The sequence below is a fragment of the Ochotona princeps genome, chromosome 3, assembly GCF_030435755.1.
Source record: "Ochotona princeps isolate mOchPri1 chromosome 3, mOchPri1.hap1, whole genome shotgun sequence".
NCBI lineage: Eukaryota > Metazoa > Chordata > Mammalia > Lagomorpha > Ochotonidae > Ochotona > Ochotona princeps.
Genome location: NC_080834.1, coordinates 106893768 through 106909216, shown reverse-complemented (window position 1 = coordinate 106909216; position 15449 = coordinate 106893768). Strand labels below are relative to the sequence as shown.

The 15449-nt window shown below is 42.1% G+C and overlaps 1 protein-coding gene across 1 annotated transcript; it reads right to left on the bottom strand.

The window, feature by feature from the left end:
• Window positions 1-765: 765 nt before the first annotated feature.
• Window positions 766-15444, bottom strand: MRPL47 (mitochondrial ribosomal protein L47). Its single transcript, XM_058661062.1, has 7 exons — window positions 15291-15444; window positions 14258-14403; window positions 13752-13812; window positions 11397-11493; window positions 5583-5713; window positions 3965-4060; window positions 766-963 (listed from the first exon to the last, which is right to left on the bottom strand). The coding sequence occupies exons 1-7, from the start codon at window positions 15386-15388 to the stop codon at window positions 840-842; spliced, it is 753 nt and encodes a 250-aa protein (XP_058517045.1). The 5' UTR covers window positions 15389-15444; the 3' UTR covers window positions 766-839.
• Between the last annotated feature and the right edge of the window lie 5 nt (window positions 15445-15449).

Genomic DNA, 15449 nt, shown 5'->3' with positions numbered 1-15449 from the left:
CCACATGCGTGGTAGGGACCAAGCAGCTGAGCCATTCACCTGCTGCCTCCCATGGTGCACATCTATAGGCCACCAAGGGAAGTGGAGTCAAGCTCTGTAACCCAGCAGTGACAGGTGTGCTAACTGCCATGCCAAACAGCAGCCCCATGACTTGTTACTTTGAGCACTAAATACATGTACCATTATTTTGGGTGAAAATCCTTACTGTTTATTGATAACAGTACACACATATGCTGCACATCCTATTTATTAAACACTGCTTTGGAAAATGTCACCTGAACTCTGAAAACTACCTTCGGTATGGCAGTTAATGTCACTTTGTCTTAAGACAGCAAGTGATATTTAAACTTGCATAGATGGATAAAACATAAACTGGCCTTGGATCATTTTTAAGATTTATTTTTATTTGAAAGGCAGAGTTACAATTTTCCATCTGCTGGTTCTGTTTCCAGATAGCCACAACACAATGACCAGGGCTTGGCCAGGCTGAAGCCAGAAGCCTGGAACTCCAACTGAGTCTCCAGTGTGGGTGCGGGGACCCAAGGACTTGGACCATCTTTGACTGCTTTCCCAGGCACGTTGGCAGAGAGCTGGGTCCGAAGTGGAGCAGCCAGGACTCAAACAGGTGCCTTGCAGGTGGCAGCTTAGCTTGTTATGCCACAGTGCTAGTGCAGCAAATTAAAAAATGTTCATAGAAACTTCATCACTTCCAGAATTAGTTTATTATATTAACAAACGAGCTGATAAATTACCTGACTAAAAATAGTTTTTCAATAGACATTTTTACTTCTGAATGAACCATTAAGCAAGAAAAACGGTAAATCAAGAGTTCATGTATCTTAGGTAAGACTTGACTTCTGTGCTTCAGCAAGATGTGGAAACTTTTTCTGAAGAAATTTCTCGTTCTTTTTCTCTAAATGTTTCTTCCTTGCTGCGATGCGGGCTTGTTTCTCAATTCTCAGTCTAGAACAATGAAACAACGGCAATTTATTCAAAGCAATTTCCTCGTGAATACTATAAAAACATGTCCAACTCAATTAGATTAAAAAGTCTCCATGTTTGCTACTCCCTGTATTTGGTGTGTTACATATCGAAACTGAAAAACTGCTTTCAACAGACACGGGATACCCATGAGACCAAGCACCTAGCCCCTGGCTCCCCTCGCCTTCCTGCTTCCAGCTCTGAGTTTGTAATGGGCTGCACCTGAGGTCGGATCCTGATGTGACTGAGGCTAGCTACCTACATGAGGAAACTTCTTTTGTTGGTGATTGGCTTTTTGGCATCGTGAGACATTTTGACCCTTGAGGGGTTCCCTGCTTTCACAGGACTCGTTCCAGCTCAGGATTTCCTCCGTGCAGAGTAAAGCCATGCCAAGGGACGGTGCACTGTCTAGACACACTACTGTCTAAATTAGTTTGTTCTGTACGTTAGCATCCTAGGGCTTGAGCAATTGTGCCTCAGCTAAACTATGCTGATTGTGTGGTCCTTTGGAAATCATCAAAATTGAAGCTGACACATTCACAGATGTCATGCTTCTATTTTACTTAAATTGACATTTTATATATCTGTAGACCTAAGTTTACGTAAATACACAATTAAGAGACATACTGAATAATTACAAGATCCTAGTGCTGTGGAGATCAGAGGAATCTAATGAGTTACTATCAAGGTGAAGACAAAAACAGGCAAATCGGAAGGGAGTATCATTCATAGAACTGTATGTATGAAATACGTGGAATGTTTTAAGACAAATTAAGTCATATGTACAGTAAAATAATACAGTAAAACTTGTCAAAATGAGATTACTCATTCTATTCCCCAAATCTTCTGATTAAATTTTTTAAAACAGAAAAACATCTGTCCAATGATTCACTCCCCAAGCAATCGCAGCTGCAGGTGCTGCGCTGATCCGAAGCCAGGAGCTAGGAACCTCCTCCAGGTCTCCCACGAGGGTGCAGGTTCCCAAGGCTTTGGGCCATCCTCGACTGCTTTCCCAGGCCACAAGTGGAGCTGCCAGGACCAGAACCAGTGCCCATATGGGATCCTGGCGCAATCAAGGCAAGGACCTTAACTGCCAAGCCACCAGGCTGGGCCCCTGATTAAATTTTGGCCACTTACAAAAAAAACAAAAACAAAAACAAACAAACAAAAAACACCTCCTGGAAGAATTGAAATTTACTATTAACAATATTCTGAAGAGTTATGTTCTCTGAAGGCAAGTTTGACAAAGGTAGTTTCCAAAATCATTAGAATATAGTCTATAAAAGCAACCTTAGAATTATTTATAGCTCCACCATAAATGACCAAGGAGCAAAACGATCAAATGGCACAACAATGGGCTTAGGAAAAACTAGCCCACATGGTCAGATTTACTCAGCTGTTGAGTATTAAACAAGGTCTTTCATATGAATAGATGAAAAGACTCCAAAACTACTGAAACAAAAGACATAAAAGGGGCGGAAAGAACAAGACCCATGTAAGAAAGGGTTAAGACTAAGGTGTAGAAAGCTAAGAGTTTGGGCATTTGATGGCTTGGGAAAATTAAGAAGCAGTATTTCTGAGGACAGAGTGAGGAAGGTGTCAGTAATTCAACTTGCTGAAGAGAGACTACTGCTCAAGGCCAGAAACAGAGAACAGACATTCTGGACATTTTTCAGAAAGAATCAAGAACTGAGTCCAGAACATTGTTAATAAAAAAGATGAGTGTCGTTCAGTGACCAAACAGAACAGATTCACCCCACAGTAAAATGGACATGAGCAGGCAGGGAGCTGGCGCAGTGAGGAAGATGAAAAATCAACCTGATCCCAAAGTGCGCAAACACTGTAAAATTCAGTTTAAAGACAGATTCCATTTCTGTTGCAATTGTTTTTAAACAGCTGTGGGATTTGGAAGCATAAAGTTCCTGAAGAACTTGATGAAAGTACAACAGGTTAGTTGAGGCAAAGTGAAAACTTGGGGTGGCTGTATGCTAATATTCTTTACTTTTCCTTTAACTTTCCAGCTGCCCTTCTGGCCCTGAATTCCAACTTCTGCCACCTTTAGCCAGGAATCCTGCAGTTCCCTACCCCTGTGTCTATAGCCTCAGTGATGGCAGCTGAGAAGCGCCTTTGGCTCAGAAACCCAAATTCTGTTTCCTTCCAACTGCAGTTCTGGGGAGTAAACTCCCAAAGCTTCAGGATGCCTTTGGTTGTGGATCCAGTGTTTTAAAACAGCTTTAAACCTCCTGGATTTTATAATTAACAGCTCCAGTGGTTTATAGGACAATTCGATAACTTCATGCAAGAGAATTTTGCCATGTGAAACGTTCCCCAGGCCCTTTTCATCATCCTTGCAAAAAACATGACCTTACATTTTATGAAACAGAAATACCTGGAGCTTCATTTTTAACATGACATTGAAATGAATAGCCAGAAAATTAAGAAAATTCTGGAAGGCTACGCACTAATGTTACTACACACTTACATATACATGAATTTTTAATTACTTCATGTTTCCATTTTTTGCACAATGAGCATATATTACTTATGCAATAGAAATTAAAAATAGCTTAAAAGTTTAACATATCATTTAATGTAAGGATGATGTTTCATTGTTAAGAAAATTTGTGCTTGGGCCCGGCAGCGTGGCCTAGCGGCTAAAGTCCTCGCCTTGAACGCCCCGGGATCCCATATGGGCGCCGGTTCTAATCCCAGAAGCTCCACTTCCCATCCAGCTCCCTGCTTGTGGCCTGGGAAAGCAGGAGAGGACGGCCCAGTGCATTGGGACCCTGCACCCGCGTGGGAGACCTGGAAGAGGTTCCTGGCTCCTGGCTTCGGATTGGCACGCACTGGCCCATTGGGGAGTGAATCATCGGACGGAAGATCTTCCTCTCTGTCTCTCCTCCTCTGTGTATATCTGGCTGTAATAAAATGAATAAATCGTTAAAAAAAAAAAGAAAAGAAAAAAAAGAAAATTTGTGCTTACCTGACAAAACGGTCCACATAAGGCATTGCAAAGAATCGTCTCCTTCTGTATCTTTTATTTAGGTACCACGGTATAGGCCACTGCTTGAACTTGTGCCTGCCAAGAAACAAGTTACTGCCTTCTACACATTAATACATTTTCACTTTCCTAATTTTTCATCCTCTTAGTTGACCTCAAATGAATTAATACAAATAAACAGTAGTAGAAAATAAAATGTACTAAGTTTTTAGTGAGATGTTTTGGTAGTTCTTTTCTGTGTTGTATTAGATGGTTACACACAACACTACTACTCCACCAGACTTGCGTAGTGGGCTCATTACCACAAATTCCCTTAAAAGAATGTAATAAACAAGGAATGCTATTACATCGTATAACTAAATGCAAGCATACAGGCATGGTCTAACCACCCAAAAGGCTTACTCCATTTTACTGACCTACGTTTCAAATAATGATGCTTCCTTATTGTCTGCTCAACCCAAAAGTAAATACAGTATTTCTAAGAGAAAATAATTTATACTGAGCCTTTTCATTTATTTATGCCACAGTGTGAATCTATTATCAGAACATCTTCCACAGTATGACAAGACTCTTGGACTGAATCAAATAGGTACTATTTCATAATGTGAAATAATTCCAGCCTTACAGACTATCCTAGTAGTAACAAGAACAGATTAAAGCTGGTTCATATGACCAGAATCCCCAGGAATGACTTTCCTAATAGATCAAGGTTGGTTTTATGTTTTGGATGATGCTATACTTTAAAATGTTTATTTATTTACTTGAAGATTTGTTTATTTTTATTGGAAAGGCAGATTTACAGGAAGGAGACAGAAAGATCTGTGCTGGTTCAGTCCCCAATGGCCACATCAGCCAGAGATGAGCCAATACAAAGCCTAAGAAGTCAGGAGTTTCCTCCAGGTCTCCCACGTGGGAGGCAAGTTCCTAAGAATTTGGGCCATCCTCTATTGCTTTCCCAAGCTACTAGCAGGGAGCTGGATGGGAAGTGGAACAGCTGGGACACAGACCAGCTCCACCATATGGGATCCTAGTGCTTGGAGGTGGAGAACTAGCCAGTAGAGACATTGCATTGGGCCCTGAAATGTTTATTTTAAAATTTATTTTCAACTATTTGAAAAGCAGAGTGACAGATGTTCCACCTGCTGATTCACTCTCCAAATACCTGCAACACCTGGTTTGGAGCAGTCAGATGCCAGAAACCCATGTTAGTGGCAGGGGCCCGGGTGCTTGGGCTGGCTATTATCTCCTGCCTCCCAGGACACATTAGCAGGAAGCCGCATCAAGTGGAACAGCTGGGACTGAAACGCAATATAGGATCTGATATACTTATATATATATATCCATATATATTTTCAAATGGTAAGTTTACTTTAGTACAAAATTTCTGAGATCTATACATGAGGCATCTTCAAAAAGTTTATGAAAACAGTATCTGTGGATTTCAAAATATTTTTGCACTAATTTTTTTTTTAACATTTTTCCCCTTTTCTATGAGCTTTCTGAAGTACCTGCATACATTTCTACTGTGTGGTAACAGTTTGCTTATAAGATACTGGGCAGGGAATGAGGCAATCTCAAGGGCCACATGTGATCTGCATACCAGACGGTTCTTCCAAAGATGTCTCTTCTCCAGGCCCCAGGTCTAGCTTTTTCTTGACCCGTCTGAAGAAGCCTTAGGGCATCTTCTCTTTCCTGGACAACTTTATCTAATGCATCCATGGACTCTACTACCTGAGAACAGAATAGAAGGGATACAATTTTATTAACTGCCCACAACAGGATTCCAAAGAGAGAAAACACAGACTTATGCTAGAGAAAAATCTGTCAAGGAGCCATTCTGTCTAGAATTTTCTGAAAATCTTTTGAACACAGGTATGAATACATGGGTGTTTATAATACCATTTTCTATAATTTTTCAAAAGGTGGTAGTATCACTTAAATATAAATCTAGCTCTGATTTCCATACATTAGTTTGGTTTGCAGTGGCAAGACTCATTCCTTTTAGAAAGTCAATTTTACTTTTGCCATGTATCTGAAAACTCAGTGAGCTAGTAAGAACCGATGGGGTCAATATTGTGCTGTAGTGGGTCATGTCTCTTCTTGCCTGGGTGCTCCACTTCCCATCCAGCTTCCTGCATGTAGCCTGGGAAAGCAGTAGAGGATGGTTCAAAGTCTTAGGACTTGGCACCCAAGTGAGAAACTCAGAATAAGCTCTTGGCTCCTGATCAGCTCAGCTCTGGCCTTTGTAACCATTTGGGGAGAGAACCAGTGGATGGAAGATCTTTCTGTCTCTCCTCTTTGTAAATCTGCTTCAATAAAAATAGATAAATCTTCTTTTTTAAAAGTCATATGTTGGCTTTCCCTTCACTTTATTGCCCTCACATGCGCTCTGTTGGGCCACTGTTGCAATTACAGGTTAAAGAATATCAGTCTATCCATATACCACAGAAATTTGCAAAGATCCAGCAGGTGCAATAAAACGCTAGGTTTTTTTTTTAGAAAAAGATTTATTTGAAAGAGTTAACAGCAAGCCAGAGACCAAGAGAAAAAGAAAAAAGAAAAATCTTTCATCTGCAGTTCCACTCCACAAAAGCCCCCTGCAGGAGCTGGGTCAGTCCGAAGCCAGGAACTTCACTGGATCTCCTGTGTGGCTGCAGGGGTCCAACGCTTGGGGCCATATTCTGCTGCTTTCCTAGGTACATTAACAGGAAGCTGGATCCAAAGTGGAACAGCTAGGACACAAACCAGCACCCATACTGGCATCAAAAGTGCCAATTTTATACACTATAACCCAGCAGGGCCCTAGTTTAAAAAGATCTCTCTGCCTGTTTTCCTGTATGTTTAAACTTTGACCTTCAAATAAATAAATCTTAAAAATGTATTTATTTGCAAGCAGAGACAGAGAAAAGAGCCAAACTGATAAAAGATACGGGAAGATACGAATTCTTTTATGATGTTTTAAGTTCTTAACTTTATGTATAAATATGTGACACATGTTTGCTAGGTAATAATATGCACTACACGTATGTGAAACAGGTTCTTTGTTGGTTCTTTCCTTTCTGAAGTTGCATGGATTAGATAAGCCTTTTGGAAACTGGCCGATGATGAAATGATGGAGACTGGGGCTCTGACACATTTCTGTGTAACTCTCTTCAGGGTTTCAGTAGAGGCTTGAGTTAAAGGCAAAGTGACTATCCACTTAGAGAGCATGAGCAGGGGCTGGAAGCAGAGACCTGGAGAAGAGGAACTAGGGACTATGTATGGAAGTAACAGTGCAGTAAGACCATCATTGTCGAGGAAGCAAGATTTCCCCACTGGGTAGGCTTCAGTCGGTGCAGCAACAGTAACAGGAAAGCTCTTTTTTAAAAAATAGATTCTTAAAAGAAAATTATTTATTTATTTCAAAGGTATAGGGAGAGATAGAGCTTCCACACACTGACTCAATCTCCTCCAAACGTCCACAATTGCTGGCCTGGGCCATGCTGAAGGCAAGATCCAGGACCCACTCCATGTGGGCCACGTGGGTGGCAGGGAGCCAGCCACCTGAGCCACAGCTGGTTGCAGGAAGCTGCAGCTGGGAGCACAGCTGGAACCTGAACTCGGGAACTCTGCTATGGGATGCAAACGTCCAAAGGGGCACTGCTATCACGACACCAAATGCCTGCCCCAAAGAGATCCCATGAGAACTTCTACCCATTTCTTCCAAAATTCCTATGCAGACAAAATATGCACATATGTTTATCAATGAATATTTACAAGTCTTCATATGTTACAGAGTATAATGTCAGTTAAACTTTTTTATTGCTCTGAATCCTGGGAGTCATTTGACAAAGGTATGTACATGTGTTATCACTGAACATCAACAACAGCTAGCAAATGCTGCGCATCTGCATTAGTTTCTTGTAACAATCTTCACACAGCAGGACAAAGTGGATTAAAATGTCCCCACCACCCCACCCCTGGTAGCTGTAAAACATGAAACAGATGTGAAAACTACAATTTAGAGAAATTACCACATAACCTATTTATTCACCGCACACTCAGCACTTCTGCTATTCCCTATCTAACACTTTACAGTGGATGGATACACATCTTTCTCTCAACCACCTAAGATCCTTGAGAAATAAAGAGATGCGTAATGCAGATCTTATCTTGCCAGACAGACTCAGGAGAATGAAGGGACCACCCTGGTGGGAGCCTCACACAAAATCTTTCACCTTTAGGAATTTTTAGTAATTCTGGCTATTGCCTGTCTATACTGCAGGGGTTGCCTAAGTAAGAGCAAAACTTGAGACTTGTAACCAAGTTATTATATAAAGAACTGGCCACCAAATCCATAGAGTTAACATTGCAATGTTCACGACAGCAGACGAGGAGAACTGAGCTGTAACTGCATCCCTGCAAACTCCACTCAATGAGCTTTTCACATTCTGGATTTTCAGATTAGCAATGCTCAATCAGTAAAGGCAATGAAAATGTTCCCAAATCAGAAAACTCCTAAATGGGAACCATTTCTGGTTCCCAGCATTTCAGGTAATAGATTCACAACCTGCAACAATGACATGCACTTTGTTCAAGTCAACTTCAAGGCTTTTCTTCTACAATATGTTTCTCAGAGCCAAAAGTGTCAGCTATTTCCACATACAGCAAGAAGAATCTATTTGGAGCTCTTTCTGACTACCTTTGGGAGTGGGAATAGAAAAGCACAGGGCCTTTTTGTTTTTTCTTTCTTTCTTTGAGAGGCAGAGGGACAAAGAGAGATGGTTCCCAAATCCCAAGATGGCTAAACTGAAGCCAGCAACTGGGAACTCAATCCAGATCGTTCACACAGGTATCAGGAAGCCATTGCTTAAAGGATCATCCCTGCCTCCTAGTGTCTCAACCAGCAGGGAGCCAGAGTTTGGCAGAGTGAAGGTACATGTTGAGCTCAGGCATCTTTGTTTGTTTGTTTCTTTGAAAAATTTTTTTATTAATTACATTGCATTATGTGACACAGTTTCATAGGCTCTAGGATTCCCCCAACCCCTCCCCGTGCCCTCCCCCCATGGTGGATTCCTCCACCTTGTTGCAGTATTACAGTTCAAATTAAGTCAAGATTCTTTCGTTGTAAACATATACCAAGCATGGAGTCCAGCATCTTACTGTCCAGATAAATTCAACAGTTTCTTGGGGAGACCATCTCTGGTCTGAAGGTACAGCTGGCAGAATATCATCCCGATCAATTAGAAGCCCCAGCACAACATCAACAACAATTTACAACATTATGGAATTGATTGACATGGTATTGAGTAATCAATACGTTATAACAGTGCAAGTTCTTAACCACATCCTATGACTACTGCACTGACACTTCAATTTTAGTTTGTACACAGATCCGGCTGCTATACACCTTAAAGTGGCTATAGGGTACTGTTCAGCTGTCTCGTGTCTGTTTTCATTTTAGTATTTAGCTGTTTATTGTGTTGACGCATAATTTTGCTGAACTTGGCAGATTTTAGGATAGTCTAAACTGGTTTATAAATCTAACAAGGCCTATGTCAACAGTTGATGTGCAGAACAGTTTTAGGAGGGGTGTGCAGAGATATCTTCAATACCTTAGTGAGGAGTAACTAAACTTTGTGTCCCACCTAGTAAGGTATATGGTGAACCATGCTGATCATTTCCTGTTTGGTTCTAAGCTTTCCTTGTATTTCTCTGACTATTCTATTTTTTTGCGGGGGGTGGCGGAGCTCCGGAGCCACCCTGATGGTCACTGCAACAGAGGGTGAGGATCCAAAGCTGGAACTAAGTAAGGACCAGAAGAAGCTCCTCTCCCTAGTCCCGAAGGAAGTTTACTGTTCTTCTGTTTCTGCAGATCCCTCAGGAGCCCAGGCATCTTAACTGGAATCTTCACTGGCAGGTTTTTCTTTCAATGAAGAAAGCATAATTTTAAAAATAACTGACCTTTTCATAATAATGTAAATCTATTTAAACTATTGAACTATACAAAAAATAATTAACGTGGTAAATTTGTGTGTGTTTTTAAAACTTTACTCATTTTTTATTTTTGAAAGGCAGAATGAGGGAAAGGCAGACAGAGATCTTTTTATTTGATGGTTTGCTCTCTAAATGCCTGCAACACCTATGGCTGGATCAGGTCAAAGATAGAAGCCTGGAATTCCATCTGGGCCTCCCGCAGGGGTGTCAGGAACCCATTTATTTAAGTCATCATCTCCTGCCTCTCAGGATGCAAATCAGCAGGAAGCCGGAAGCACAGCAGCCAGAACGGGAAACAGGTCCTCTGACATGGGAGGTGGACATCCTAACCAAAGACTGAACTACTGGCCACAACATTCTCTCCTATATTATCTTTTGCCCCGGTAATTTTTTTTTTTAAATATCTAGTTGGGGCCCAGGGCAGTGGCCCAGTGGCTAAATCCTCATCTTACACACAAGAGGCTCCCATATGGGTACCGATTCATGTTCTGGCTGCTCCAATTCCCATCCAGCTCCCTGCTTGTGGCCTGGGAAAGTGGTCGAGAACGGCCCAAAGCGTTGGGATCCTGCACCTGCGTGGGAGACCTGGAAGAAGCTCCTGGTTTTGGATCACCTCAGCTTTGGCCATTGTGGCTACTTGGGAAGTGAAACAGCGGATGAAAGGTTTTTTCCCTCTGTCTCTCCTTCTCTCTGTAAATCCACCTTTCCAATTAAAACGAAACAAAAACTACCTCATGAAAAAGTGGCCAAAGTACAACTAGAACTTGTAAAGTGGTACCACTCTACTAGAAAACAGCTTGGCAATTTCTTGTATTAAAGACAGACTTGGAAGCTTACATTGTAGTGTACAGGGTAGAGCTATCACCTGCAATACCAGTTTGCATCCTGGCTGCTCCATTTCTGATCCAGCGCCCTGTTAAGTGTCTGGGGCGAATAGGAGAAGCTGGCCTAAGTGCTTGGACCCCTGCCACCTATGTAGGAGACCTGGAAGAATCTCCTAGCTCCAGGCTTCAGCCCAGCCCAGCCCTGGTCGTTGCAACCATCTGGGGAGTGAATCAGCAGGTGGAAAGTTTTTGTCTCTCTTGTTCTCTGTAACTATTTCAAACAAATTCATAAATCTTAAAACAACACATAGACTTACCCTAAGTCCCAGCAATTTCTCACTGAGGTATTCACTTCAGAGAAATGAAAGCACAGGTCCATACATGGTATGGGGGAGTGTGGGTGAGAACGAGGGAGAACTACAGAAGGGTATGAGATTTCTGTCTGGGTTGATAGAAATGCCCTAAAATGAGATCACTGTAATGGTCGAATAACTCTGTAGTTACAATCTACTAAAATTCAATAAAAGGAGAAAGCGACTTTCCGCAAAATGTGGGGGCCTTACACTCACTCGGCCCTTACCCTACCCGAGCCTCGCACCTCCCTCGAGCCGTACCTTGTCTAAGCGCTCTGGGCTTGGCATCGGCAATCTCTGCCGCTTGGCCTCCTGCTCCAGCGTCAGGAGCATGTTCCTTTCCTTCAGGAGGACATACCTGCACCAGAAGAAACAGTGTGGGGTGATGGTCTGTGCCACAGCTGGGATTTCTGATGTCAAAGTTAATGATCTGCACTCAAAACTTCTTTAGAAATCTCTACCAAAAATATCATTACAAGGAATAATCTTATACAGAGCTCTCTCTGTGCTTATTCATCTGTTCAATAAACTTCCCATGACCCACAGATGGGTATTGGGAGCTAGGAGAGTTACGGAAAAGCAAACATAGTCCTTACACTCCAAGTGGAGTGAGAAAAGAAGGCAAATAGTATTCACTCAGCATCAATCACATCTTCTGTGCATTTTATGTTTCATCCCCACCACAACCTTTGTTTGAGGTCATACTGTCTCCACTTTTTAAATGAATCTAAGTTGAGAGGAGTAGGGTATTCGGGATCCCACAGCTAATTCAGCATTCAAAGCCCGAACTCCCTGGGTGCAAAATGCATTCCGAGCTGCTGCCCAAACCACTACATGTTGTGGCATTCTGGGTGGGAAACAGGAGTTAATTTCAAAAATAATTAAGTTGCTGAGGCGAGGCATCTCTTCTGAGAGGATGTCTTCCTACAGGAAATGGGGCCAATAAGGTGGAGAGGACAGCAAAGTACCCAGGCAGGAACAAAGCAACAGAGCTGAAGGAGGGTAGGTTTGTGCAAACATGTCTGAAGCAAGGAGATAAAGGCAGAGCACCCTGAAGGTCAGGGTGGGAGAAGGCAATTCGGGGAGAAGGAATGGCAGCAGAGGGATAGGCTCTGGTCACTACGAAGGTTGAAACAGCTCCAACAATCCTTTTCTGATAACCTACAGTAACATTACTTTAATACAATTTTTTTTCTATAATGAATTGTCATGTAATTTAGTGGTTCTGACAAGTACTTATCATTCCTTAATCTGCCACAAAAGATAAGCAGCCCTTCCAACCAGGAGGTAAACATGTCCGTGTGTTCTACAGTACCTAGGCAGATGACACCCGGAGTGAGGTGGGCCAGGTACAGGACAGCAGGGTGTGCATAGCAACGGTGTGCACAGCTGCACCCAGAAGGGCAAGCCACACAGCTAGTGCCCAGCAGGAATGCAAGCATGAAGTTCGTCAAATCACAGGTCTGACTTTACAAGAGAAGCCAGAAACCCCAATTTTGTTGTATGAAATGCCCGAATTTAAAAAATAAAGGGCAGGGTCTAGGGTGATGGCTCAACTGGCTAATCATCTGCCTACAAGGCTTTGCACTGTATATGAGTGCTGGTTCGTGTCCTGGCTGCTCCACTTCCCATCCAGCTCCCTGCTTGTGGCCTGGGAAAGGAGTTGAGGATGGGCGAAAGCCTTGAGACCCTGCACCTGCATGGGAGACCTGGGAGACTCTCTTGGCTCCTGGCTTCAGATTGGCTCAGCTCCAGCCGTAGCAGCCATCTGGGGGAGTGAATCAGTCAATGGAAGATCTTTTCGTCTCTTCTTCCTCTCTGTAAATCTGCCTTTGTAATAAAGATAAACAGATCTTAAATAAAAAAAGGGGGGGTAGGCATACAGCTGAATTAAGACGCCCGCCTTTTTCACCAGGACACCTACGTGCAATTCCTGCTTCAGCTCCTGACCCCAGAATCTTGCTAATGCAGACCCTGCTGGGCTGTGGGGATGATTTAAGTAATTGAGTTTCTGCTGCCCACATGGGAGAAGAATTTTTTTTTAAGTATGTTCATTAGGAAAAAAAAAAAAAGAAAGAAAAAAGAAAACCAAGTTAAATAAATCGTAAGTATTTGGGGCTAAGTATAGGCAATTTAAAAATACAACTGCTGTGCTTGCTTCGGCAGCACATACACTAAAAATGGAATGAAAAATACAACTGCTTAAATCCTCTCAATGTTTTACTTAGCAGATGAATGCTAGAAAAATCTACCTATATTCCATATTAAATACATCCTCAACACGCACTCTCTAAGCAAATGGCTTAAAGGTTCCAAACCATGAAAAATTAATAAAAAGACAGGAAGCTGGGCCAAACGTGACCAACTATTCTCCATTTCATTTCATTATTTGACCCTGCTAATGTGAAGGGAGGGGATAATCTCTAACACTTTTCTCCAAACACTTGAGAATTGTGACCCATCTGTCTGCCGTAACATCTCTGTCATGTATACACAATCGTTCATAATCATATCTATCACCCAGCAAACTAACATAAATCATTTCCTCAAGTCTTACATCAGATAAATGTCTTTAGCTCATTGTTACAGCTGCTTCAAATTCACTAGCATGCATACCAAAGTTTATGTAAATCTTCATTGCTTTTGTTCCTTAACTGCTGACAGGTCCATGCAGCACCTAGAAAGATAAATTTACAAAATGAAATAATGGTTTAGTTTTGTGCCCTTGGCAAAGTACTTCACCTGTTTAAACGTGTTTCTTTATCTGTAAAATAAGTAATAGCTGGATTCTGTAACCTAAACATTAGGAACTAATCAGATAACTTGTGCAAATATTAGTGACATGGACGAGAATAGCATTCAAAAATATTAGTTATTAGTACAGAATGCATCTTCATATCTTAATCATGTCTACTTACTCCTCTTCCATGCCTTTTACCAACCTGTCAAGGACAATTAACTCTACTACCACACAGTCCTTTTAATTTCCTCCACTATATAATTCCAAAGAAAATTCAGAAAGGGTCATAAATAATTTCCAAGCTACACAACAAATTCTAGAATTATGGGGTTTCTACAGATTTCTCTTTTTAAAAACACATGGATTGACGCGAGTATCTCACCAGATTTCACTTTTTCTTCCCCCCAGTTCTTTGGGTCATCAAAAAATTCTTCCAGTCCTTTCCTTGCTAATGTGGTATGAAATAATCGACAACGGTTAAGGGATGCCACGTTTTGTATAGTCACAGGCAACAAACCAAGGGAAAACCTGCAACGGAACACATGTAAACCAGCTGTAGCTTTACAGCATTAGCAATTCATGTGGAATAAAGCCAAATCACTTTCTCATCTATGACACCAAAAAAAAAAAAAAAAAAAAACTACTCAAAGCTTCTCTCCCCAGCAATAATTAATTTTTAAAATGCTTCAGAAGGTATTCTTTAAGACTGATTTATAATGCTACCTGTAAATTTCAGAGGTGGAAATATTTACACAATTCTAGTTTAAGAGAACATTTCCCACATTCCCGGTATGGAAAATACTCTGATGGTCAATTTTGTAGCAGGCATCAGGGGCCTAAAATGCTTTCCCTTTGAGATCCAGAAACTTCAACGCAAGGAATGATCATAAAAGTCAATGTATAAATCAAATGCCTAGGAAAGCATTATATGATATCAAAAAGTTAGCATTAGCTAAACTCACAGGCTGTGTTTCCACCTGCTTAAGCAGGTCTCACAGCTGCATGGCGACTTTCCGTTGTCGGGCCGTTTTATTCAACAGACATTTCCTTCACCGTGTCTTGCAGACACCTCGTGGAGGCACAAAGACACCGCCACCCCGGCCCCGTTTCTAAAACAGCTTCTCTTCGATCAAGTTGCCCCCCACCCTCCCCACCCAAGAGGAAGTTTCTGTATGGATTTCACAGCTAGCACTGGGCGTCTGCACATCCCCTACAATGTCTAGTCCACCGGAGGCTGCAGCAAAACCTCAAGACGGAGTGGAAATGAGAGGGGTGGGCGAATGCTCCAAGGTCATTCATTGCTCTCGGAGGCGGTTTGGACCTGGCATTCTGGTTGGAGCCTTTCTCAGTATCTCTTCAAGCAAACGCGATCCCACATGGATGAAGCGGCTTAACCTTTTCCTCACATCACTTACCTGTGGCTAGCAGCGGTCTGAGGGATGACTAACGCCCTGGAAGCCTGCACTGCTGCCGAGACCCTCCTCCAAAGAACACCCAAACCAGCCGCTGCCATTTTTTCGCATAACTAAGGAAACCGCGTTTGTACCGACCGTGGCGTCACTTCCGGCACCACC